Source organism: Beta vulgaris, chromosome 8, assembly GCF_026745355.1.
Source record: "Beta vulgaris subsp. vulgaris cultivar EL10 chromosome 8, EL10.2, whole genome shotgun sequence".
NCBI classification, from domain to species: Eukaryota; Viridiplantae; Streptophyta; class Magnoliopsida; order Caryophyllales; family Amaranthaceae; genus Beta; species Beta vulgaris.
Window position 1 is genome coordinate 56,147,628 of NC_079209.1, and position 27,678 is coordinate 56,175,305.

The following is a 27,678-nucleotide window of genomic DNA, read 5'->3' on the forward strand; positions in this document are numbered from 1 at the left end:
GTTATATTTGATTGGTCCTTGGCTTTTTGGGTATGGAGTAGGTCAATTGGGTTGTCGTTATCTGTTTCATCTTTAACTCCTATTTTCATAAAATAAAGTACATTAATTACTTGATTAGGAATTTAGGATAATGTTTTAGTAGTATCTAATGAAAAAGGAACTATTTTTTTTTGGGTTGCAAAGAGGAAATTCTGAAGTGTGAATGTGTGACTTAATGCTAAATCGCTAATGCTACTTTAATTTTTGTAACAGAAGGTAAAAAGAAAGAGAACTAGAGAAGAGATCTCAATCCTTGACTTGATGTGTGGAAAGAGTCAACATCTACTAGGGTAAGTAAGAAGAATGCTACCATCTATCAAGTCGGCAAAGGCAAATAGGCAATTTACTATTCTACTTGCTAGATATAGTACTGTAACGTAACAATGTGTTAGCTACGTTTAGATCTGGGCATAGGCGGGCCGGGCCCGAGCCCGTGAGTGACGGGTCGTGACGGGCCCTGCTTAAAATTTTCGGGTTTTGTGCACGGGTCAAGCTCGTGCCTCGTGCAAGCCTTGGCCCGTGTTTTATGTTGTTTTTTTTTAATTTCGACAGTTTTAGGCTAACAAAGAAAGGAAAGGAGTGTGGGCCGGCCCACGCGGGCTCGTGCCAGTGCGAGCCTGAAATAAAATTTCTTGACTGTGACAGGCCCGCGGACAACAGGCCAGGCTGGGCTCAAGCGAGCTCGGGCCAGGTCGGGCCCAAATTGTGCTGGCCCGGCCCGTGCACACCTCTAGCTACGTCCATACAATAGGAGAACAAATTTTTATTACGTTTAAGAGACACAAAGTACAAATTACATAATATGAAAACAGTAGTGAATTATAAGATTTATATAGTACCTACTAATTTAACCTAAACAGATGGGCCTAAACCCAAAAACTAAAACAGACATTGATATACTAAACAGCATATGCTGAAGAGCCCCGTGCTTGGTTAATCCTCGCGCCATATAATTAATTTAAGGCTTAGTTCTTTAATTCTGTCTTCATATTATGAAATATGTACTCTCTCATAAACTTAATAAAATGTTTTTCCATTGCCTATGGACGTAGCAAATACATTGTTAGTAAATCATGTATATTCTTATGTTGATTTTTTTTTTAATTTGTTAATTTATTGCGTTCGTTATAACAACTAGTGCCCTGATAAATTGGTAAACGATATGCTTTTCAGTTTTAACTATATCGTAAATCTAATACAATCTCATCTTACCGTTTATTATTGTAACAAAGTCAATATTAATGACTATTCAAAAAAAAAAAAAAAAAAAGTCAATATTAATGAGGCATGTCAACATGATTAGTTTGTCTTCAACATGGTGTCAACATGCAAGAAGAAATATAATTTTTAAATCTATCACCATAGTTTTAAAATTCAAACCAAATCAAATAAAATAAAATAAGAAAAAAATCTTTTAATTAGCTATGAGCAATTATACATACAACTATAATCGCTATTCTAACTTCTAGCTTCAGGGGAAGTTTGATTATTGTACAAGTAATATTTCTAAAATATATATGCTCCTAAATTCCTTATTTTCATGGTTGAAGACAAATTCGCTTCTGCAATCATCTGAAGATTATACAATATAAATATATAATTATAGTTGCTTGAACAACCAAGCAACTACCTTGCTTTTATTATTATTAATTTCCTTAAATAAAACATTAAATAACATTAAAAAAACCAAGTTTTCTAAAGTAAATCAACATTGATCAACAAAAAGTTATTATGGACTCCAATGTGAAGAGTATCACTATCAACCAACAACTTGACGTTTGTTTCTAATGCTACAGATTTTGTGTTACATTTTTTTTTTTATATAAAAAACATATATTAAAATGAAGTTTTGAGATGTTAACTTTATTGTTTATAAAGTACACAACTTATTAGAATAGGCGGTCTAATTTTAACATAAAATTAGACGAACTCAATATTGATTTTTTCTAACAAGCCCATTCCATTTCACTCTAATCCAACACTATTCTAGTCATCCCTTCTGTTCTTCTTTCTTTGTTTTCTTGATTCTCGAACTACAACTGAAAATTTCAAAAAATAACTCGATAGTCTTACATTACATTTAGAAAACATTACGCAATTTATAGTATTAAACTTTTGTAGTTTCAAAACCAAAAATCTACCATCCTTGATATGAAAGTCGAAAGTTATCGGAGAATCTCACTTTATATCCTACTCTTAATCCCATCATCTACCTAAACTCAATCAAGTCAAAGTGAATACTAATTTATTTAAGCTGCTAATGTGACAAATTAGGCCATAGGGTATGGGACTATGGGTATACACAAAAGGGTGGGACAAAAGAACCCTACTAGTGTGAGGCAAAAAGATGGTGAAAGGTTTCCATTTGTGGAAATTATAGTTTCTTAAACTCTATTAGGGAGAACAACAGGGAAAACAATGAGCCTAGCCGACTTGCAAACTACTTAAACTTAACTAGAAACTGTCATGAGCAGAGCACTGCTAAATTCGGATCAAGACACATGAACATGCTTGTAATATTGCAACTATTTATTCATACTTTTACAGCAACTAGTAATTGAGCAAGAAAAATAAACTCCTCCCCAAATTGCTCGCCTTGGCTTTGGACAAAAGGGGTATTAGATTTGTCAGAGAAAAAGAGATCAAAACAGAAGTGCATAATACAAGATTAACTATGATTAATAACTACAACAGGAGGTTCCAAAATTTGCTGCCTTAAACATTTCAATGTATATAAATTCCTGGATTGCTTCTGAATTACTGAATACTAATTAATTAATTGCTCTTTTTGAACAGTAGTGAAGCGATGGCATCCCTCCAACCAAACACCGCAGTAGGCTGATGTAATTTAGGCACGATAGATGTCAGACCGATGCGCAAGCTTGGGCTGTTCGAAATCAATGGCTTTGAACTAATATCTGCAGACCTGGACGTTCCAAGAAACAAATTATCAGCAGTGTCGTTGCTTTTTGACATGAGAAAAGAAGCGACCCGAATTCCAACTGATGTGATAATCAACGAAGGCAAGGAGGGCAGACAGCTGCCTCTAAATTTCAAGAATTACCACTAGGAAAGCTAACAATATCAAGCCATAAGATAAACTCTCTAAAATACCTTCATCATCACTTGCTTGCTACTCACAATTCAGCAATTGTCTTTAACAGATTGTAATTATCAAGTTATTCAGGTAATTGTATGTGATGAATTGCCCTAAGGTAGAGGGGTAATATACCTACCTAAAAAAAAGGTAGGGGTACTATACCTACCTTAAAAAAAAGGTAGGGGTACTATACCTACCTAAAAAAAAGGTAGAGGAGTAATATGGGTAATGCACTATAATTCAGTTAAAAGTTAGCTTGGGAATAAGTTAAAAAGTGCTAGTAAGGAAGATATATTGAGAGATTGGTGTTTGGGAGAGTGGAAGCCTCTCGAAAGCTTGTAGTTATCACTTTATTTCACTTCCATAATCAAATTTCATCTTTTTGGTCTTTGGAAGAGTGGAAGCCTCTCGAAAGCACTTAGTTGTCACTCTATTTTACTGTGTTCCAGAAATTATCAACCAAATTTCATCTTATTTCCATAATCAATTTTTTAAATTCACTCCAAGCTACATCAGTTCATCACATTGTAATTATCAAGTTATATATGCGTACAGCAACCTATAAGCATCAAATTAACTAAAAATGATTGTTTTATTTTTGTTGGACAGACCAAAAAGAAATATGACAAAACACAATTAGAATGGAGGGATCAACTTTTTCAACTTACCCCATATTGTTTACTCAAAAGAAATGATATGACATATAACCAGTTAGCCCAAGTTAGAGAGCTAGTCCAAAATATTGATGAGGATCTCCAATAACTATTTATGCGCATTCCAGCAGCCAAACAAGAGGACTAGACTGAAACAGGGGAAGGGAGATGTATATTACGTACGTGTTAATCAGGGGCCCTTCATGTGCAAATGATGAGAAGCCTTGACGCTGCTTGTGCTTGGGCTTGGCACTGCAAAGTACGTACACGCAGCCACGTCGTTTTACCACCTTGCAGAACTCGCACATTTTCCTCACAGATGAGCGCACCTTCATGGTTACTGCACGGGCAAATATTGTAAGGGCAATTTTCCGAAGCAATGAGAGAAACACATAATAATTCCTTCTACATGAAGGAGGGGCGGGGGAACGTTAACTATACTCACTTAAACAACAATTTGCATACTCCATATCCACCTAAAAATCATATATCCACCATGACCAAAGTATACATGGCAGGAACAGATTCAACAACCATACCCAAACACATGGCTACAAACCTAAATCTACATCCGCCCCATCACCCAATAGGATATACACAGCCAACCTATACCCCCCGCCCATCAATCCCATATCCTTTTTCAGAACCACCTGCTAACTTAAATCCTCTTTTGACCTGCCATTTGTTGCAACTCAAAACTTATAGAAAAAAACCAAAAAAAAAAAATGATTAACTTCTTGACAATTAAGAATATAAACCAGACTAACCTAACTGCCCATTGCAACACCTCAAAATACAAAAAAGAGGTATTACCTGTGAATTGCAAAACAAAATACAAGTAGATTGTGGATCAACTAAAATAAACAAATACTCGTAAATGTTCGGAAAAAAAGATTTCGGCTCTGGTTTTCTGAAATTTAATATTTCTCAATAATCAAAAGTCAGTAAAATACCACATTTTCTTTTTTTAAATGTGGCATCCCAAATGCTTAAACTCAACAGAGAAAGAGGTTATAAGAAAAACCTGAAAGGGTGGTGGAAGTGGCTACTGGCTAAGCAGTGAGCTGGTAAGCTGTGAAGTAAAGAGAGAGAGAGAGGGAAGCCTAAGTGAGAGAGTAGTAGTCTGCCTTTGGCCATTGGAAGCAAGCATTCCTAATTTCTGACCAGAAATCAGTAATCAAACATGGGACTGAAAATTGCTAGTTGGTTCCTTTTGGCTGAGGTACAAGTGAGATTCGTTAGGTCCGTCAAAAATATTTTGGGGCTAAAGGGAAATAAAAGTTCAAATACACATGGGCATTAATATTTGAAATAATAAAAAGATTGTTCAACTTTTGTGGGCAGGGCAGGCATGGGATGTATTGCGTAGATATGTCACTACTTAAAATGTGACAGCGTCACAAATGTTTATATGTCAATTTCAGAAGACATTGGTCATTATACATAATATTAAAAAACATAAAATAAAGGAGTATCATCATTCTACCAGCATAAAGAGTTTGGCATGGAACAATATGCAATCAATAAATGATGTAAAGGCTATGTCTAAATAGCAAGTTATGCAACCAATGAAGAAACTAGTAAGCCATTGTATCAAGCAAATACTTCCTCCGTTTCATATTATTTGAAACATTTCATCAATATCTCTAATTCCTTACAAGTAAAACTTTTAAAAAGTTGATATCTTGAAACTATATGTTGAGATGAATCTAACAAGAACTCACATGATTATATTTTTCCTTCAGTCAAACAAGAGTAGGTGAATGGTGCACATGTCAAAACATTTCAAATATTTTGAAATAGAAGAAGTATAAGATTGTTGGGAGACTATAACATACTTATATGCAATCCCCGGGAAACGAGTGACTGCTTGCAGAGTCACAATATGTCCAACCCAAACCCTCGCCCCCTAGTCCCGGTGAATGGCGGCCACCCGCCACCCCCAATCAAGGCCTTGTAAACATGACTGAGTGATTTCATGATTTTCATCTCATTCCTTCCTTTTCCAATCTCTCCTATAAGGGGACATTAGAAAAGTATGTAACTGGTACCAAGACTTTACTGCAGGTAAGCAGAAGCTAACTCGAAAATCTTTGTGGAGTTAACGTTGACCCAGTGGCTAGAAGTTCCATTTCAAATGGATTGACTAAGAGGATCTTGAGCCTGATAGGAAAGATTCCTCGCCAAGGTTCGGAGAATGCTTGAGTCAAACTATGGAAATGGGGTTTATATCTTCTTATCTGGGTCGAAGCAGCTAATGTGCGCTTTATGCCAGAACGCGACACAATCTATCCTATAAACAGAATCAGAAGCAACACTTAGGTAAGTATACTGTAGGTTTTTCAAAGTGGTAAATGTTACTATGCACTAACCAAACAAGAGACTTTCCATCAATATAAAATCTCAGGATAGAGAGGAGATATCAGCAAATACAGATAATGATATTTAGATTGATTGGACAGGCTGGACACTAGACGTACCATGTCGACCTCAAAGATCATTGCCCTTGAAAGGAAAATTACACGAGAGACACCCAATTCATTGACAAAGATCAAACATGATTCCTTAATTAGGCCACCATTTAAAGCTCGAACTAAGATAGATGAAGCCTTCTCATTTCACAAGTTTGAGAGGCTGCATCAAATTCTTCTTTTTTTATTTCTCACCAAAGATTAATAACCAAATAATAAAACTCAAACTCAGTAGAATCATGCATATCCTATTGAGATAGCACAGTAAACAAGCGACCCATGACTAGAACAAGAGTTACTGAAATACAGAACCTCCCATTACTAAACTAATAAATGTCACTTCAGCTACCTCATATAAGTGATGAATGCAAAACTTACGCGAGCACACTAACCCTGAAAATATTCAAGAATGCATCATCGATTGCCTCTAGAGAAGCAGCCTAAGACCTTTCAAGCGGAAATTTTGCACCTATTCGAGTAGCTATAATCCCGCGAAAATATAATAATCATTTATCAACCATCTAAAACCTCTCATTAGCACAACTAAAACACCTATCATTATAAGTGACTCGCCTACATCTCAAACATATGAGGATTTCAAACCTTTAACTCATTGATCATATACCACTATTGCAACATCTGTTACTCTGATTCAGGTACTTATGTCTAAACATTTCCATGATTTTGGCCTTGAAGGAAATATTGAAGTATCCATACCCAAGCCGTCCCTGAGCCTGGGCAGGAAGAGCGGCCGCCCTTGGCCCAGGGATAACAGGTCATTCATTCCAGATTTCCAGTCACAAAACATCAAAAATTGATTTGATGAAACAAACAAGAGCAAAATTAACAATAGCATCAAAATATGCGCATCTACAAATTGTAACATAAATATACTTATCATTTGATTCCATAAAACAAACATGAATTAAGAAATTATACCAAAAACTCCAATATATCCCTAAAAACATGAAATAACATCAGATAAAGGAAAAATAAGTTGAATTTCATGAAACAAACAATAACAATCGCATAAAATCAATGACATGAATAGTCACAAGCACTAGATCTTAAAAATCGCAAGAAATGATCGTCTAAACAACTAGATACATTTAAGGAAAAATTAAAACCTGGAATAAGCTTTCAAGATCAATTCGAGTCTCAGAATCGGGTATGAATTATGAGTGAGGGAAGCAGAGAGGTTTTTTTAGTTTAGGGTTTAGGATTTTTTTTTTTTGCTGGAGAGGGTACGGTATCATTACAGTTTAGGTTGGTTAGTTTTTTCTCACAATTTTAGGCCTGTTTTCCCCGGTTCAATTCAGTTCAGTTTCATTCGGTTCAGTTTAGTTCAATTCAATTCGGTTCAGTTCAATTCAATTAGGTTTCGTTCAATTCAGTTCAGCTCTAGACAATACTTTACTCTCACACTATCCATTTTTATTCAATTCATTTCAGTTCAGTTGTTTTATGCCGAAGAGAACAAACCTTAATTTACTTCTTATTCAGTTTAGTATTGTTCACACAAACTAAGTTCATTTCAATTTAGTGCAATAAAACATAGCCTAAATCAAGGATCTTTAAATATTCTTAAATTTTAAGTTGAGAGAGGAGTAACTAACCGTGCGGTAAATTTTCACTATTTTCTTTTTATTGTATCATTTTTTTTATTATTAATTAGGTGTTACATCCTTTTTTTTTATTTCTCATAACAATTAACATTTTTGAAAAGATTTAAATTGGAATGCAATTTGGCTCGATTATTTTGCAACGCTACTCAATTCTGATGAAAAACAAGTGAGATATGGTTATTTGAAAATGAACTAACAGTAGTGGGGGTGGTGTGCAGGGACGAGCGTGGGGAAGTGCAGGGCTGCGCTGTGATGCAACACCGGGTTGGGTGGGAGACTCGCGTGGCCGAGGCTAGGACCGTTTTGGAAGGACTTCGGTTGGCTAGGAGACTCGATGTTCGAAGGCTCATTGTGGAGAGTGATTGCTTGCAAGTTATCAATTCCCTCAAGCTCAAGGAGACAGGAAAAAGTGATTTTCATTTGATTTTAGCCGATATTTTAGCTTATCTTTCTCATTTTGATGTTGTTAGTTACTTAGTTGGTCTTTTGTTAAACGCTCCGGTAATAAGGTGGCTCATATGTTGGCTCATTTTCAACCTATGGAGATTGGCTGGCTTCCCGCATTGAGCAGTAGTTTTCTTGATTAAAATAATGTAGAGATTTCACCTGAATTTTTATGTAAACATTAGAACGATTCACCACACTACGAGGTTTACATCTTTATGTAAACTTAGCAGACTCCACAATACTTTTAGTGTCATCTGCAAGTCTAGAAGAAACTTCAACAGAGACGTAACCATAGCCATAATGCTGAACTATTCTTTTCACTAATAAAACCCACATTAGCCAGTGTTGCTACACACCTTTTCTAAAATGTTTCAAATACTTAAACTACCAACCTCATCTTCTTTTGGAGTAATGAAGTCATGAAACAAGTGAGGATAGATCAAATGTACTTGAGAAAAGTCCATAACTAATACTGGGATACAATTGACCCCAAATTACAGTACTAAATAAAAAATTTTGTATCATCTCTGCTTCTGCTAGGGGTGAGCAGAAATTCCGGGTACTCAGACCCAGACCTGGACACGGTATGGACCCGCCGAGTCCGAATATGGACCCAGTCCAACTGTGTCCGGGTCTGGGTCCAAAAAAAAGGGACCTGGTTGCATCTGGTTCCAATTCTGGGTAGAATTTTGTCGGACCCGGTACCTGGTGGGTACCTGCTTTGACCGATTCCAGATCTGGTACCCGTGGGAGCGGATCTGGGTCCGGGTACCCAGTACGTAGAATTGGGTTTTTGTCATATCTGAACAATGAGGTGCTGAATTGGAAGAATGGAGATGAATGATATTTGATACCATAAGAATATGCTTGTAATATGATAATAGTTGTTAAGTAAAAAGTTAGTACTTAGTAGGCCTTTAGACCCATTTAATTTTTTTTTAATATGTTTTATAGCTCAATTGGACCATCTTAATATGTTGTTAAACTTACAACTGGGTACCTAGTTCTGGACCTGGTACCCAACGGTTCCGGGTCTGGGTCCAAAACTTTAGGACCCGGTTGGACCAATTCCAATTCCAGATTTTTGATACCCAATGGGTCCGAGTCTGGGTTCGAGTCTATGAAATTCTACCGGGTACCCGATTGGTCACCCCTAACTTTTGCTGTATAGTTACAATTCTGTAATGCAGAAATTTTCATTACATATACAAGTATTGAATTTTGGAAGTTATATAATAATTTTGGAAATTTAGTATCACCTTGTTAATGAATAACAACTGAAAGTCAATTGAACTCCATTAATGGAGCTTGAAGAAAAAAGACAGTAATCGAAATACTTTTAACATCGATTAGCTGCATTGCAATCTTATAATTTGAATAACAAAATATTATTACCCATACAATTATTAATTGTATATATACATATTTTGATAATACCATAAATGGGACCTAAACTAAATCAACTGAAATAGTTCATTGATTTACAATTCTTGCAAAATCCAAATGCTTAGCTTTGAGGTCGTCACCAGTGTAGACAAAAGTTGTTCCCTCAGAAAGTCTTTGATTTTTTGCCTTAATCAATATGAGCTTCTCCAATACAGTGGCATTGTCCAAAAGATGTTTCAGAATTCGTATCTCCTCAAGTTCTTCACCAAAATAACAAACTTCAATCATCTTTAGATGTGATAGACGAAATTTTGGGAGTGTCGGAATTCTGGTCTTTCTAGTAACCTTGTAATTGCGAGAAATTATGCCCTGTGTTCATATATCAAGGGAGAAAATAAAGTAAAATTAGGGGAGTATATTTTGCATAAAGTACTTGAACAACTTGCATTGCATAATATAGACTGTACAATACATTCAAGTAATAAGTTTTTAATTAAAAGTTCTTCCGATTCTAAATATTGTTACACTTCTTTAAAATGAAGTTGTCGTAATAATTGCTATATGCTACGTTTGGACAACTAAGGATTTAAGGTGCATTCTTTTCACCTTTAAACAAATAACTGAATAAGTTTATGGTCTTATCAAGTTTGATCATGTTAAATTATAATGGTAAACTCAAGGTTAAATATATATTTTCAATCAGGCCTAATAAATTTAGTTCATATAAGTTTAGATGATGAAAACACACCTTTAAATTAAAAAGTATATATCTAGCTTGATGGAGGGGACAATGTTCTTAGGATGCAGTCATTATTTACTAAGAGATTTTGATTGATAATATATTTTAACGGTTTAATTATTTTGGTCGTATTTTAATATTATTAATATAGATTTAAAAATAAGCCTAGGAATAAAACCTTTCCGTATTGACAACATATAAATATTATAGTAAAGTCTATCATTTTCTAGCAATATTTTTCTTTTTTTTGGGTGTTTGCACCCAATTCACCCTTCGGGCTACATCCGGATCGAGGTCAAGTTCGGGGTGGTTAGGTTTCATTCCTCTTCCAAGAGTGTTGCGAGGATTCGAATACGGATCCGTCCTACCAAAGTCAGTCCCTATCACCATTGGGCCAACACTTACTTGGTAGCAATATTTTTTCTTAGATAGGAAGCTTAACACTTTATTGGTAACATATAATGATATGATCATGTATACAAATTACAAAGAGTATAAGTATATATAACTAACCTTGGCGAAGATGAGGGTTTCAAGCCGTGGCACATTTGCTAACACATTTGGGATTACATGTATCCAGTCGTGGTAGTTGAACCCAAGTTTCAATGTTTCCAACTTATGAAACATTGGTAGCTTCTGCTCCAAATTAATTATACTACTCCATTGCTGTTCATTCTCCAAGAAGTAGACTAAACTTTCCCGTAACAATTTGGTATTCTACAAAAATTAAATTATAGAATTTAATTAAGATATAGGCTACTTAAGATTAGTTAAAGTATCCCGTAAAACAAAAATCAGTTAAAATATATACCTTGTTGTAATGACAGGAGATTTGTAGAACTTTGATGGTACGAGCACCATTGAGGAATCCAAATATAGCTTTTTTTGATAAACTATCAACATGGTGGTAACTACTATGTCCAACATTTACAGATGTCTCGATAAGATTAGGAGAGCTTTTCAGTGAACAAGTAGGGGTAACAATTTCGCTACAAAAGGTGAAGAACTCTAATTTCGGAGCATTAATCACAAATTCACCTTCATATGTTAGAAAACGTATTTTCATTCTTAAACTTTTTACAATAGGTAGAAAAATTTCGCATCGACCAGACATCTCTTCAGAATCCACACACTCAAAAGACAAATCTTCAAGCAAAGGGCACTTAGAAAAGAGCTCATTCAACGAATTAAGTTTGAAGACGAAAAGTTGAAGATGGAGGCATTTAAGGCTTGGTAAATAAGATAACCCAAAGACATTTGAAATACTAGTTGATAATTGGTTAATTGATTTTTGTAAGTGAAAATCATTAATATAACTTGGTGTATAAATAAGACTAAATTTTGTTATATTTGGTGCTTCATGTGGTTGGAAATATGAATTTATAAAAGTTTCCCAAGTTTTTGAGTGAGTTGACGGATTAATGAAGGTAGCAATGTATGTCAACTTATAAACATGTATCCATCTATGTGATAGTATACTGGTTTTAACTGCTAATTTTGTTGGAAGTTTGGATATTATGATGTTTAATATTTCATCTGGTAACTCGCTGATCCTATCAACATCATCATCAACTCCTGCAATAGTGCAATCATAATATTATAAGACAGAAGTTTTTACACCTAAAAATACTAGTATTAATCAGAAGAGATAATTAAAAAAAGTCTGTAAAAGTGCAAATTAGATCTTTCTACGCCTATGAATATATAAAATCTGCATCATGCATGTTTACAAAAGCATTCAACAATTTTCAAAATATTAAAAGAACATATAGCTCAATTTGAAAGAACATATCATTCATTTATTCGTCAATTATGATACTCATGTAAATCCGAGTGTATGATAAATTTTATGATAATGAAACATGTACTAAAAGATGATGTTTAACTATAACAACAACAAAAAGAGTTAATTTCGCGCATATTGCGGCAAAACTAATCTAGATGAGATAGTGATATAGTAATTTTTTTTTTGACAAGTAAAGAGAAATTTCATTAATTGAAGGGCAAACGGCAATAGTGATATAGTAATAGTAGGCACCATGTACTGTACCCAAGAAAAATAAATCGATTCTATATATTTAAAAGAACAAGATGAAGAAAAGAAAGCATCGAATAGCATAAAATTGATCGAAAATTCATGTTAACTGGGAAGAAGAACAATAAAAATAGAATAGTACCTTGTGAGCAGCAATCACCCATCTTAAGTATTGGTGTTTAAAAGCTCTCGTCTCTCTTTGACTGATTTATACTTCATATAATAGTTCTGGGAAGTTTATATAAGATGTATATTTCGTGGGTATTCGAATTAGTTTAGGATTAGAATACTAATTCGAATTAGTTTAGGTTTAGTATACAGTATTCTAATTCGAATTAGTTTAGGATAAGTATAAAGATTAGAAGCTAAAAAAAATAAAGGCTCTCGTTTCTCTTTGACTGATCTTGAGTATGGTAAATAATTAATGTCTGAATTATTTATAATAGTTCTGGGAAGCTTATACTACATCCGTTCTCTTTTAGTTGCAACGTTTGACAAATTGCACTATTCATGTTCTCTTATTTGACCACATTTATTGATTTATATGTTAAACAAAATATAGTCATGTGGGGTCTTGTTTGATTCGTTTTGATGTAAGCTTTCATAATATCAAATTTTTATAATTTTTACTTACATACAATTAGAGATAAAACGATTCGAAATTGTACATTGGCAAGCGTGAAAGTCAAAACGTTGCAACTAAATAAAAACAGAGGTAGTATAAGATATATTTCGTGGGTTATTCGAATTAGTTTAGGATTAGTACATACTAATTTCGAATTAGTTTAGGATTAGTATATAGATTAGATAGTTTTAAGCCTTTAAAATATACTCCCGCCAAGTGTTCGAATTAGTTTAGGATTTGCTAGTTTTTGGATGAATTTTTTTTTTTTTTTTTTTTTGACGGGGTAGTTTTTGGATGAATAATTTGGATTATGGTGTATCTGTATTATAATATACGTGCATTGCAGGATACAACTGACTACTGAGCTCCAATGGTATGGTTTTTTTGAATATAATCTCTATTATATAAGCCAAGGGGAGGTATGGTGTCTTCTCTCGAAAATACTTATATACCAGTGATCTCACAAAAATTAATAAAGAAATTTTTTTTCTAAATTCTTTCCTTATTTACAAATTTGGATAGTAAAGAAAAAGTTTTATATTACTAAAAAGAAATACATAAAAATGTGTAAAAAGAGACACAATTGAAAATATAAATTGATGATTAAATCATTTTTCAAACAATTATAAAAACAAAGATTCACAAGATTCTTACTATCTAAACTTTTAGTTGCAATAACAATTCAAATAACATGCATTAACAAACCATAAAATAATTTAAAAAACGTAATTAGAGAATATTCATTTTCTAAATTTTTTGGGGAGCACAATCAGTTGGGATGATAAATAATTAATGATATAAACATACATCATCAGATAATATCAATTTATAATTTTTTTTATTGAAGCACTATTCACCATAGTATGCCTAAAATGTAAAAACCTCTTTTATCCAGTGAAATTAAATTTAACTACTACTCATAAAATACGCATATAAAATATATATATGTATTTTTAAATAAATAAATAACATAACTTAGATCATTGTTTAAAAGGAAAGTTGTTGAATATTCTTCCAAATACACGATAACATATACTATCTTGACTTAGTCCTTTCTGTAAAACATTACTCTTTACACTAGCAATGCAAATAAAAATCATAACGCTCATCAAATATTCACCATAAATATTATACTCTTAAGTTAGTTTTTTTTAACACTTTTTAATATTACTATTAATATTAATATATTGTCGCACACATCACGTGCATATATTACTAGTAAATTCTTATATCATCTTCAAGATGAATTTTATACATGATGATGGTGTATTCCTAGAACTCTACTTAGCTGATTGAAATTTATGGTTTCTTTTTATTTTATTTTTTTATTATTATTATTATAATATCATGTACATCACTCCATGTTTCTGTTTATAACAAGTCTGACATGTTCTCAGTTTACCTATAATGCAAATTTTTGTTCTTGCTCATTTTCTTATTTTGGGGCTTAGTAGTGTTGCTCCTCCCCAAATAATCTTCTTGTTAATAACAGTGATAATTGCATTTAGTACCATACAAGAATTGATCCTTAATATCTTGGAGCATAATATTACATAGAAACAAGAAACTAGTAGTACTTAATTTGAAGTAAGGGAATTTATTTTGCTATAATATCAGCTTTCTAACAAGAGAAAGCATGGGATGAGAGTTTTATTAACTGATTTAGCTTGGCCAAGGCAATACCTTGAGCCTTGCTTGAGGATTCTTGAAATTACATTTTAGACGACGATACACTCATCACCAACTCGTACAACTTGATACATACTTAGTGAATTATACAACCAGTTTTCACAAACATAAGTTCATATATGTGAAAAATCATGAGCTATATATGCTATTCTGATGATACAACCATCTTTATATAATCAACCTTTTTTATGAAGATAAGATTGTCTGCAAGCAAGAAATGACAGATAGGCTGTCCAGGCTTGAGATCAAGCAGCTTAAAAGCGGCGTAGGAAGGACTCCATTTGTCAGTGTCATGGTGACAACCTACAAGAGTTGTATCCACCTTCAGATTGTTGTTGTCAAGGCTTTGGAGTTCAACGCGATAAGCCCTGGTCCCCTATGGTGGCACATAAATGCTCTGTAAGGGAATGCAGCTTTGTGACAAGCTATTGTAGGGTTCCCAATCTCGACAACTTTCTCTACTCCGGTTATGAGGTACCTATTTTAGATGGAATTTAATCCGAGATTATAATTAGTTACTTTGGATTGAAAGGCTAGAACTTCCTAGTTCTTTTGGATTTCATTTTCTTGTGGATTTAATTCATTGAAATTCCATCCAATAAAACGTGTGAAGAGATTGAAGAAAAGACTTTCCATTATCACATACAAAGTTTGCCCTTTCTAAGACCTTTTGAACTGTGAATCCAATCTTCTCCATCTTTTGTTAAACTGTAATTTCTTTATTTTCAACTTATATCCTGTTACATAGATCTTGTTGAAGACTGAGTAAATTATAAATCTAGTATGATGCATATAGGGATGTTTGATGACAATCTACTGTCATCCATGATTATCGTCGACGTTAAAACAATTAATATTCAGCTTGAGTTAATAATTGAGGAACTATTACAAGCTTACAACAATCTATCCTAGAAGGTTATCACATGAGAAATGGCATTGATACTTCTCCTTGAATGTACACAAAAGGTTATCATATTGACGAAGATTGTCTGAAAAAGAACTTATGACAGAGCACATATAGAAAACAATGTATTGTGCCAATCATGAGTTTTATTGAAGAGTTTCATAAGTTTCTATCAAACAAAAAAGAGTGTAACTAAACAAAAACACTCCAAATAGCTAAATTTCAATGAATATGAGATACAGTTGTGGTACATTCCACATGCAATACATTTACATAGATGGTTCCTTTGGACTCGTGGGATAAAAGCTTAACCAACTACAGAAATTTAGCTAGATAGCCAGACTCAACTAAATAGCGTAAGCACGTATCGCTCAGCTCTCATCTTGAGCTGGAATTTCACTCAATCTAACAGAACGAGGGAGCATAAACTCAGCAAACAATGGATAGTGGGAGGATGGGTAACACCCATCAATATTATCATTAACTACTTCACACAGAACAGGTATGAGGGATCTCCCTCTGAATAGAATCCAATCGACATGGAGATCTTGAGTTTGACGATCCCAACAGAGACAAAGCGCCCTAAAAATCAACTTCAGAAATTCCATAGCTCCCTGTTTGTCACCTAGCACACCATGTAAAAGCACGTCAGCTAATCTGTCAGGTCTCATCTATGATCTATGTAGCAATTAGCACAAAAACAATTGGAATTTCCGAAAAACCTCAGATTCCAAACATGTCCGGGCTTCATTAGCAAGGAAATGGCTATGCTTTTGAAAACATAAATGTTTCGGAAAAAAGGGACACTACAATATCTAGAGGTTTTCGTGCTTTATAGGGTTGAAGTGCGAGAAAAGGAGGAAAAAAAAGAGTAAAGGCTTCAGAGATACCTTTGAATCCATGATAAGTGCGAATTAAGGATACATTTTTTCTAACACGTGCATTTGGCCATGTATCTCTCATGTCACCCACTACACCGTGCTCTCTATAGACGAAAACGGAAAAATGATCAACAATCAACATGGAACAAGCTTTCGAGCTTTTGATACAGCATAAATGGAACAAGCTTGGTGGAAAAAAATTTTGATTCGCCCACCTTGATCTCCCAAGAAGGAAACGACCTGTAGTCGATTCTTTTTGTGTATTAAATCCTCCACAATAAACTACTGGCAAGCTAGGAGGTAGTGATGCGATATGCTGCCATGTGAGTAAAGCACCTCTTCGGCGTGCACGAGGACTTGACTCATCCATATTTGTGTTAACAATCTGGAATGAGAAACCAGGTGGTTCAACCCCCCTAAGCTGAAATGTGTTTGTATCATGTCAAAGAAACATACTGCTAATTAGGCAATATAGGAAGATAATAATTGATGGATCCCAAGAAAACTAAGTAAAATAAAGGATATTGCCCATGTCACTATACACGGAGCTATTGCTCCCCATGAAATGCTTCCCGCTACAGAAGGTGACTCTGATAACCAAAAGGTTCCACCTTCTACTAGCTCTACCTTCAAACACGAATATATATATATATATGAACAAACCAACCAGAAATGGAAATAATAAAAATAAGAATAAATAAACAGCTACAGGAGATAATAACATGATTTTCCTCCATAAAATATTAAGTATTATTAACCAACATTGCATACCTTCTCCTTGTCAAAGAAAATGGCACAATGCTCATCTGATGTGTCTTCAACTCCCTTTCTTGAAATGCCAAAACAGCCATAACCTGGGAAGTTACTTCAATAAAAGTAAGGGTATATTATCTTCAGCCTTTTGTTGATTTAAGAAAAGACTAGTAATGCTCAAAATGCTTCCTCTTCCAACAAATCTGTCGAGAAACACGCTCATAATGAAGAACAAGACTCTCAACAAAGAAAAGAAAGCTTAAACTGCTGACACAACGAAGCTTTTATAAACATTACTTCCCTGGAACTGACCTTAAATTCATGTCACTCTTGAATACAGCAGGTTAGTTCAATTATAGAGTGAGAAATTAAGCCAGGCAGGTATACTTATCAAGGAATTGAATCTATGAGTCCGTTTAGATTCTGGATCATAGATGTTCATAGTAAGCTTCCCTTCTAAGATAAACTGATAAAGGTCACACTACTCTTGGTTCTTAGTTTTAGTCAAGATCCCGGGACTTACTGTCGTAACAAGAACATAACCTGAGCTAAATGGTCGTGATTCAGGCACCGCCCACTTCAGACCCATTCACCTTGTGAGTTTTGAAATGAGTAAGACTTGAGATCCCTATTCCAGTCACAAATGACATTCACTCCCATCCTCAGACTTAGGTCCTAACCCTGGTTGCAAACTTGCAATCTAATGATTCAACTTTGGACACTATCATCTTGCGGATATCTTCAGACTTAAATCCTTTTGCTTCTTTTTCAATTTCAATGATGTGCCTTAAGAAAACCTTAGGTTTGTAGGATCATCTTGCGGATATCTTCTAAGAATTGCTGTTAAAGCTAGATGAAGGATCGTTTGAAAACTCCCGTTATTAACCTCTCTCTCATAGGGAGAGCAAGTAATCAGGCCTTTAGATACCAGGTTCATACCCTGATACAGTCTAGGAATGTGCGAACAGATTAAAAACTCTCTCTTAAAAGTCAAGGGAGGGATTTCAAACAAAATCCTTTACTATGGGGTGCGAACTGCAAACTAACACCCCAAAATTTGTTTTCAAACCAAATCCTTTATTATAAATTCATGTGCAACTTTTGGAACAAAACCTGATCTTTTTCCTGATGGATTCTCACATTCTTTTTCGAACTAAAAGTTTTTTATAAAAAACAAATAGAAAAATTGATATGATACAAAAACTTGTATTTAACAATGTTGGGTTAACATATGCACATGAATTCTTCACATCTTTGCATTTTCAGCAACCTTCTCATTTGCCCCTAAATATGATATAACAACCAGTCAGGAGAAAAAGAAGCAGGTCAGGAGAGGAAAAAGAAGAGGAAGCAGGTGTGGAGGGGAAAAAGAAGCAGGTCAGGAGAGGGATTTATTTCTGTTTTCCCAAGCCGGAATTAGAGTCTTAAGGAAGTAGATCATTAGAGAAAAGAGTGAAAATTTTTATGGAACAGACTTTAACGGAAAGAGGGAATACTTTTAAGTAAAGGAGGAAGAATACAACAATTATTACTAAAATGGGATCTTGTTGGAATTGTCTTAATGTATTTTCAAAATATTAAATTCTAAAAATTATTACTAATACATAAACAAAGATATTAATGCTCAAAGTTGTGCATTTGAGACCAAGAAAAAGTAAACATTGCAACTAAAGAAATTGAAGTATATATATTGCAACTTTGATGCACTTTTGCCTTGTATACTGTCACAGTGTTGACACCCTGAAGGCCCAAAACATTGGAAATACAAGCTACAAGGCCCTTAAACTTTCCTCGAAGGCATCCCCTAGCTTTCGTACAACCTACAATAACGATGCTGTTCCTTTATCTTACCACAGAACAAAAGTTGGCACTCAAATCATAACAGTCCATACAAGAAGAAGTCTGTCTGCTCCTAAATCCATTAAGAACTCGATACTTCGAAACAAAGACAGCTTAGTCCTCGAGTATGCAAATCAATGCCTCTAAGCTTGTGGTATCTACAATAACAATAACAGAACTGATTTGTGAATTGTGCAATCTAGATAAAAATCTTTAGGGCTTTTAGTGAGCTAGTGCTGTGATTGTTGTTACGTCAGTGAAAATTCTTTCTTTTGGTAGATAGATGTTAGAGTTCATAGTTCATATACGTTATACTGTCCCGTCCACCCAAAGAGAAAGGGAAATTCTTTTTTGTGCAAGCATCCACCTTTTCCCATGGAACCTATCTTCAATATCTTATTTTTTTCCCCATTTCTCTTCTTCAAGAGGGGCATCCAGGCCTCATTGATGTGTATAGGGTGGTTAATGAAACAATGAGACATGATTTTCATCAAATCACACACATGAGATCTATTCTTACATTTAATTTTCTGCTTCTTAACCATAAGGCATATAGATTGGATCAGTCATGACGTCTTGAACGATACACAGCACACATAAACTTAAAGTATAAATGTCAAAACCACAGTCATCAACTTCTATCATAGAGATAACACATCGATCTTAATTGTGGATCACCATCGATCCAGACCAGGATTGATAGAGAATTAGACAAATCTAGATGTTTACAGACCAAATTGTTAGTTTTTCATAAATAAATAAATAAAAAAGAGGGATATTGGGTCAATCACTTCCTTGTAGTTGATAGAAAAGTCTTTGAAAAGGAAGAAAAAGGTTCAACAATAAATTATGGGAAAACAAAAGGGACAGCAAGCAGAGAGAGACAGATAGACAGGAAAATTAGTTATCCAGCTTAAAGTAATCACAAGAAACAATGGTAATCATCTTGGCCATCTGAAGGCAATTTGTTGAGAAAGTACCAGAAGCCATGAAACACAAATAACCTAAATGTACCATACCATTGCATAATCCACACCATGAGCCATGTTACTGTCATTATACTGCAACTAATATACCCAAAACAAAGCACAATCACGCACCCCAAATGCCCCTGTAACTGATCTTCAGTACCAAAACCAAACCAACTCACTTCCCTAAAGCCTAACGAAGAAGCAAAACACAGCCAAGATTTCCCTTTTAAGTCAAAAAGTCTGCACCCATAAAGTACCACTCAACTCACAATGAAATAAGAGATGAGAACCACATTCTATAACTTTTGTGAAACATACTAGAAAGTAGAAACACTGGGTGACGAACCTCAACTTAGCTGCCATGATAGCAAACTATCAAGATTATTTAATTTCTTCGCTTTAGCACCATGCGAACATGAAGGAACAGAGCTTTATCAAGCTGACACGCTTAGAAATTGTCAATAGTGTTAAATTTCTGCAGAAACTGCTGGCCATACAAATTTTCTTTCCTTAACATCCACACGAACCCCTCACCTTCCAAGAGAAATTGGAAACAAGAAAATTGGACGGATTTGGAATTTTCCAGTGGTCTTTATAGAAGGATTGACAACAAAAGTCTCCAAGCAAGCCAGACTCTACAATCAGGATACTCAAATTAATAATTAAAAAGGTTCTTTCCCAAAACAAGGATCCTAGACAACACATTGGTCTTTCACTCCAAGAAATGTGAAATAGCCAAATAGGAGTGTAGTGTAAGGTTAATAAAAATTAAAGTTGAGAAAAGGGTGCTCCCTTACCCAAGAATGCGTTATTACCTACCTGAAACTCACCAAGGGCCGGGGTTGAAATGATACAACTCTAATCCAAACTTCCATGGAATTGATAGAAAATGCATCCCAAAAACTCGTAGTTGTGTCAAGACCAAGTTTACTCTATGACCCCATGCCACAAATACCAGGTTCCAAAATAAGCCTTCCATATCACAACCACCAAATTCCCATTTCCTCGACCCCCCTACTCTCCTAGTTCCTTTTGACCTCCCCCTCTTCCCCTTTTAGCACCCTCATGTAATTGATATCAACAATTCCAATTATTCACTACCTTAAAGAGCAAATTTTTGAACTTCTATCTCCCTCTTTAGTGTACATAACCTTCAGCTTCTGGTACCTACTCATTTCAGAGAGGTCATCTAGCCTATCTAATATCACCATCTCCTTAAGAATCTCCTCTTCTTGCTCCTAACAACACGCCAATACCTATGTTTTCAACTTTCCGAACCTGTAAATTCTCTTTCACAATCCATATACTTCAGCTACCTCAAAAAGCTATAGAACAGAATCAAATTGACTCATATGCATAATTGCATAGATTAAATGTTAGAACCATGGTAATAGTTAATGGTTAGATATTGTACTTTATAGTTCCATAATCTATACAGATACATGAACCCCATTCTTGCATCAATTCCACAGAGATCCTGTATTCTAAGTAACTGACAAGAAGAGTAATCAATACCCAAGAGCAAAGATTACCAAATGTTTTCTAGAACTATTAAGAAGATAATAGTATATAGTTCAGGTTTTTATATGACTAAAAATCTAATCCCAACAGGGATGTCGTGAAGAGAAGGAGTACTTTATTTTATGAGTAATTAGTTCAACAAAAGTAACATTATGAGTGAAGACAAATTGGTTTTGCTCAACAACACAGAAAATAGCAAAAGGCAATACCAGGCAATCCCTGCTGAAGGTATTCCAGCTGCAACTTCAAGCCTGAGTATATTATAATCCAGAATTTGTGAAGTGATTCAATAACCCAGATTAAAGTCATTTCTTTCTTGTTGGAAAGAAAGGAATACCTTGCTGGGTACATAAGATAGTTGGTGAATAACTAGTTATCACGCTGATGCATAAATCTTTCCTCTTTTCCCATGAATTCAAACTATCAGCAGGCTGGTCATTGTGGAGGTTGAAGGTCATCACCGTGAGTGATAAACTCATTCTTCACACTCAGAATCATCAACTACTGCATGAGTGGATAACAGCTCTATTAGGTGTAGCAGCTGCGTGAGTAAAGAGAGAGAGGGGGTGAGTAAAGTAGCAATAATCAGGACCCAGACATTAAATGGCTGAGTACAAGTTGGATTAATTAGGTCTGTAAAATATGTGATTGGGCAAAAGGGCTATAAAAAAATTCAGGCATAGATGTTTGTTATTTTTCATATTTCTTTATATTATGAGCGGGTTGAGTGAATTTAGAGCAGGTAGATATAGGGGAAAATCAGGTAGATACGTCTGTACTTACAGATGGTGTCACCCTGACAGTTGTTTGAATGTCAAATTAGGAAGACATTACTCAGTATATCAGCATGGAGAATATGCACGAAAAAAGTATGCTCTATCATCCACGAGATATCCACGTAATGCATTTATGTAAAGGTTATGATTTACAAGCAAGTGATGCAATTAATGAAGGTAATAGTACATCATCATATCAAGCAATTTAGTACTGAAATCTACTATTCCTGTGAGACTGAAACAAACTTAACTGCAAGCTCCAGGAAACGAATATGACCCATGAGCTAAAATCATAGTCGAAGGGGAAATGTTTAGAAAAAATCTCATCCCACAATATCCCCAACCCGAACACTTGCTCCCCTAGACCAGGCCCCAAACACTCACTCCCGTAGACCAGGAGAGTGGTTACCACCCCTGTCAAGGTCTGGTTGATATATCTGAGTGATTTCATCTCATTTCTTCCTTCCTTTAGCCTCTCATCCATGTCCCTGCAGTTACAGACATCTCTCTTTCATAAGAGATATTTTGTGTTTTCCAGCGCAGCTGAACTACAAACAACTGCTTCCAACTCCAGAAAACTACATATTCTAACTGCCAAATGTCTCAACCCTATAGAATTCTACATGTAGAGCTTCAATGGATATACACAATCTATTCCTACAAACAGAATCTCAAACAATGCTTAGGACAGTATTCTAAAGCTTTTTGAGAGTGGAAATTGTCGGTATGCACAAACAAACAAGAGAGTTTCAGTCATTATATAATCTGAGGGGAGGAGGAGGAGATGTCAAGTAATACAGATAGTGTGATTCAGATAACAGCTGGACAATAGTGTACACTGTATGCCTTATGAAAGTGAAAGGAGTCACTGCTGCCTGCCATTCCTCCATTCTTAGTTGGCTGAAATATGTACATAGACATTGCATTATGCTGCTTTCTGTGTTGACAAATTGTGTCCTGGTAAACCTTTTTTTTTTAACATTGTCCAATTCTATATTACAATAAGTGAAGGAAAGCTAACAGGCAGCCTTCTCTATTGGATGTGACGGTGTGTATATATATAGTATATATATAACTACCAGTCCAGCTGTCCTCTTGCAATCATTTCCGCTTGAATGTACAATTACATGAGGGATGCCTAACTGCCAAAGTGATTGACAAAGATCAAGCATAATATTATTATACTAGCAAGATTCTTCCTCAACTAGACCACAATATAAACCTCAAACTAAGATGGATCACTGTTACAACTATGTTATTAAAATTCAGGTACAGGGTGCTTTTATTGGACATGGGTACTAGTCCAAGTGTCTGATTTGGCTATATCATGAAAACCTTCCATAACCTGGACTAAAATGAAGTGTCGAAATTCGAATAGTCCATTCCCACATAGAAGTGTCGAGGACCTACGTGGGTACTCCAGGTAAAATGAAGAGTTTCAGTAAAATAGATTACAACTTAATCCACCCAATTCCACACCCTAATTCTATTCACTCCAAGAGACACTGAAAGCATAAAAAAATGCACTCCAGAAGATAAATTCATATGATAGTATAAGTCTCAAACCTTAAATAAAACACTAGATTTGTAGGACAAGGGTACTTGATAAAACAAAGTATTCCTAAATCCATCCAAGAAACAACTCTAGAGTCTAACATATAATTAGGGAAAATAAATCACCAAATTGCACCTTTTTCTCAGATTGCATCTTCTTAAGTATTTTTCCACAAAAGGGTTCACAAAACAAGCATTCTTGATCAAATTTATGAGCTTTTTCTACATCTGTCAAATTTATTCCAAAACTCAATATCATTCAGTACCCACTTTCTTAAATTTCCACAATTCAATGATATTAGAATTAGATTATGTAAATTAATCTTTTATCAGCTTGTAAACCCTCTATGTATATCTCTTTGATACTTTCCTTGTATAGGACTCTTGTATATCTTGTATTTAATTTGAGCTATTTAATGAATATAATCAGGGAATATTTTCCTACAAATAACCGAATAAACTAACAATTCAGATTTAAGTAAAAGATATAAACTTTTACCTGATTGATAACAAAGATCAAAGCACCTTCCTAAACTTGACTTCCAATCCACGAACTCAGAAATTTGTAGGGTTCTTCATTTTCTTAGAGTTTCTGATGAAGTTTGAAGTAAATTATAGTAATATCACTAATATGTTAGTGTTAGATAACTACAACAAAATCAGAGTTTGAGATGTTTGGAAAAAGATCTAGTTGCTGCTTGATACTAGAGTCAAGTGCAGGTTTGAATGTTGAGAATTTGAGTATCAAAATTCAAAAAGCTAAAGACAACAATTTTGAGTATAAAATTCTGGTCTTTTTTTGCTTCCTTTCTACCATTTTTTGAGTTGAGGAAAAATATGGGCCTTGATATTGACCATTTTTGGGGAAATGAATTTTGTTTCCTTGTCGTGTAATCTTGTGCCTTTTGTTTCTTGGGTTGGTCCATGTTCAATTCGTTCTTCTAGATATATTTTGGTCGTTTCTTGCATTATATTACCTATCGAGTTCATTAATTATACATCTGATTAACGATTGTAATTTGTAACTATGACTTTTTCCTTAATATATACTCAAATTTATGTAAAGTTATTATATACTTATCAAATATGGTTGAATATGTTGCTATATGCCAGGGCCAGTTATGGGCCTGTGTAAGTAAACTCATACTACTGAGACTCGGATTTTTGGAGCATTAAAATTACGTGCCCAATTCATTTTGTTTTGAGTTTGAGCCTACCATTCACTCATCTCTTCGGAACGTCAGTTTACCTCCTCTAATTAGGGAGATTGTTAAAAACCGTCCCAAAATTTCTTAAAATCTCCCAGAACTACACTTGAAAATACAATTTTACCTTTGAATTTGTCTTTCATCTTCACCATCACTAAACCCCCTTCACTATCCAACAACCAAAACCACACACACAACCACCGCCGAAACTACACACACAACCAACTAAACCACGCACAACCACCAGCGAAACCAAACAAAATGGGATCCTCCACCACTGGAACATCCGGCCAAGACGTTTCCTCCATGGCTGGAACATCTTGGTCGTACGTTCCAGTGGTGAAGGATCCCATTTTTCCCTGTGGCTTGCTCATGGGGGTTGGTGGTGGGGTGGAGGGAGGGTGGGGTTAGGGGGCCTGCTTGTGGGTGGTAGAGGGGGTGGCTATGGTGGCAAGAGGTGGTGGTTTGAGAAAAGAAAAAAAACGAAAGGGTAGAGTTGAAAATGTTTGGTGGGACCGGGAGATTTTAAGATATTTTGTGGTGATGTTTAGCATTCCAATTAATTAGTCGTGTTATTTGTCACTCGTCCATTAATCACTCAACAATTACCCAAATATAATAAATACGAAGATACTCTCGAAATTATTCAAATTTTCGCTCCTTTAGTTACTCTTGCTCTCTTAGAATAATCATTAGTAATATGATTTATTTCCAAGTAGTTTCTTATTAAAATTGAACCTTTCTTTTGTGATATTCTATCCGTTTCTTTTTAATATACACATTTCCTTTTTGGTTTGTGTCTTTCTAATCTACAGGTTGTTGCTTTTTCTATTTTTGGTAACATGTCACATCTACTTTCTACTACTTTCTACTCTTTTTCCACCAATGTCATTTACTTTTAACTATTTTAACCTACCTTTTAGTTTTTCTCCCACACACACTTTTCAATTTCTCTCAGTTTCTCTCTCATACTTTGCACTATATATTATGACCTCCGATAAGATTAAGATGGTCATGCTAAATGTAACAACTTTTATCATACATTCTAGTGTACTGTGAATAAGATACACTTTAAAATATTATTTGCCCATTGCTCATTTGAAATCCTCCAAATGAGCAAAATATAATCGAAAGCGAAAGCTTCAAATAAGCAAATGAGCAAAAATAATCTAGAGGTGTACCATGAATATGGTACATCCTGATGTATTATGAATATATATACTAGCTTATTTTTAAAAATTTTAAAATAGGTAAGAAAATCCTCATGAATGCCCTCCCATAGACCCCATCCAAAGACTCATTACAAGCCAGACAACCTCAAATCCTTCCCTAGAAGCCCATTGCAAAATTGCCTAATAAAACTACAATATAATACAGAAATGATCATTACTCCACTCTATTGTGACAAAGAGGGTTATGAAGCGATTACATCTAGATATTTCTTTAAAACATATTTATCTCTTGTGAATAGAGACACATTTTCAGATAATATTGCAAGATATTGTTATTATTGTGCATTTGTGCTATATATTCCACTAAAAAAATACATATTGTACTATATTTAAAACCACAAATCATTATTTCACTTACAATATATGAAGGGTATGATTTACTCTTATAGGTGACAAACGGGTCCTTCATGTGGGGTTTATTTCAAAGGCGGGTTGGGCTAAAATTCATGTCGGGTTTGTTTAGTGTATGTACATTTGTTTCGTATTTGGGTCTGGTCATGCCGAAATGGATCAAGTTTGTTTCATATCGAAATAATATTTGAAATAACAATGACAAAAAGAAACTTTTTAAAGTTAATTTTTACAAATAAGAGATAGAAGATGATAGTAAATTAAGTAATAGAGAATTGAAATAACAAAAAATAAAACTTTGGCTCAATTTGTAGTGAGGAATTATGGTTGTTGGTACAGTTCAAATTGATCCGGGTCTCGAATCATCTTTAGATTACCGTTTTTGGATTTGATTCTCATTTAAGTCGGATCAGTTTTAACCTGTGGAAATCATGTAGCAACTTTTAATGGAGAACTAGTATTTTGTCTCGGACGATGTCCCGGTTCAGTTATAATTATCAAATATATTAATATTCATAAATCTAGTACTTTATTTTATTAGATTTTTTCATATTCCGTCTAGTACAAAATTTGAAAATAAACATTTTTGCATGAAAAATTGTTTTAAAAAAACTTGTAAGGGATAAAAGTAACAATTTCAATGGAATTAGGGTAAGAAAATATTAATTATTTTAATAAAAGTGTTAGAGATAAAAAAAAACTTGTCTATGTCTTTATGATTCCATATAATTATAAGACTTTGTTAGTTTTTACTTTGAAACATTAAGCCTTGAAATTAGAATAGATTAGTGGTTAAACACTCACATACTATTTCAAAGGTATGCGTACAAATCCTAATAGCAACATATTATTAATATTTTAAAATGAGATTATAAAAAC

The 27,678-nt window shown here is 34.5% G+C and overlaps 2 protein-coding genes across 6 annotated transcripts; both read right to left on the reverse strand.

The window, feature by feature from the left end:
- Nucleotides 1-9,673: 9,673 nt before the first annotated feature.
- LOC104902453 (putative F-box/LRR-repeat protein At4g15060) lies at nt 9,674-12,875 on the reverse strand. Its single transcript, XM_010690243.4, has 4 exons — nt 12,638-12,875; nt 11,272-12,035; nt 10,974-11,177; nt 9,674-10,090 (listed from the first exon to the last, which is right to left on the reverse strand). The coding sequence occupies exons 1-4, from the start codon at nt 12,657-12,659 to the stop codon at nt 9,809-9,811; spliced, it is 1,272 nt and encodes a 423-aa protein (XP_010688545.3). The 5' UTR covers nt 12,660-12,875; the 3' UTR covers nt 9,674-9,808.
- Nucleotides 12,876-15,839: 2,964 nt separating this feature from the next.
- On the reverse strand, nt 15,840-24,891 carry LOC104902027 (hypothetical protein). 5 transcript variants are annotated; one of them, XM_057391022.1, is made up of 9 exons: nt 24,508-24,891; nt 22,706-22,942; nt 22,016-22,219; nt 21,888-21,929; nt 17,366-17,448; nt 17,119-17,221; nt 16,810-17,023; nt 16,604-16,698; nt 15,840-16,338 (listed from the first exon to the last, which is right to left on the reverse strand). In XM_057391022.1, exons 3-9 carry the CDS (start codon nt 22,155-22,157, stop codon nt 16,085-16,087), a joined length of 933 nt encoding a protein of 310 aa, XP_057247005.1. In that variant the 5' UTR covers nt 22,158-22,219; nt 22,706-22,942; nt 24,508-24,891; the 3' UTR covers nt 15,840-16,084. The 5 variants fall into 5 exon arrangements, with proteins under 5 accessions (XP_057247005.1, XP_057247006.1, XP_057247004.1 ...); XM_057391023.1 differs by lacking the exon at nt 22,706-22,942 and having other exon boundaries at nt 22,016-22,182; XM_057391021.1 differs by lacking the exon at nt 22,706-22,942.
- Nucleotides 24,892-27,678: the final 2,787 nt, after the last annotated feature.

Bases quoted from the DNA above. Each gene is read 5' to 3' on its own strand.
- LOC104902453 (XM_010690243.4), bottom strand. From the start codon at position 12,659: ATGGGTGATTGCTGCTCACAAG. The intron at 12,036-12,637 runs GTACTATTCTAT...GCACTATTGCAG, and splicing joins GGGTGATTGCTGCTCACAAG to GAGTTGATGATGATGTTGAT. The intron at 10,091-10,973 runs GTTAGTTATATA...ATATGAACACAG, and splicing joins AAACCCTCATCTTCGCCAAG to GGCATAATTTCTCGCAATTA.
- LOC104902027 (XM_057391023.1), bottom strand. From the start codon at position 22,157: ATGAGTTTATCACTCACGGTGATGACCTTCAACCTCCACAATGACCAG. The intron at 21,930-22,015 runs GTATTCCTTTCT...TAATATACTCAG, and splicing joins TATCTTATGTACCCAGCAAG to GCTTGAAGTTGCAGCTGGAA. The intron at 16,339-16,603 runs GTATCTCTGAAG...ATGGTGTGCTAG, and splicing joins CACTTATCATGGATTCAAAG to GTGACAAACAGGGAGCTATG.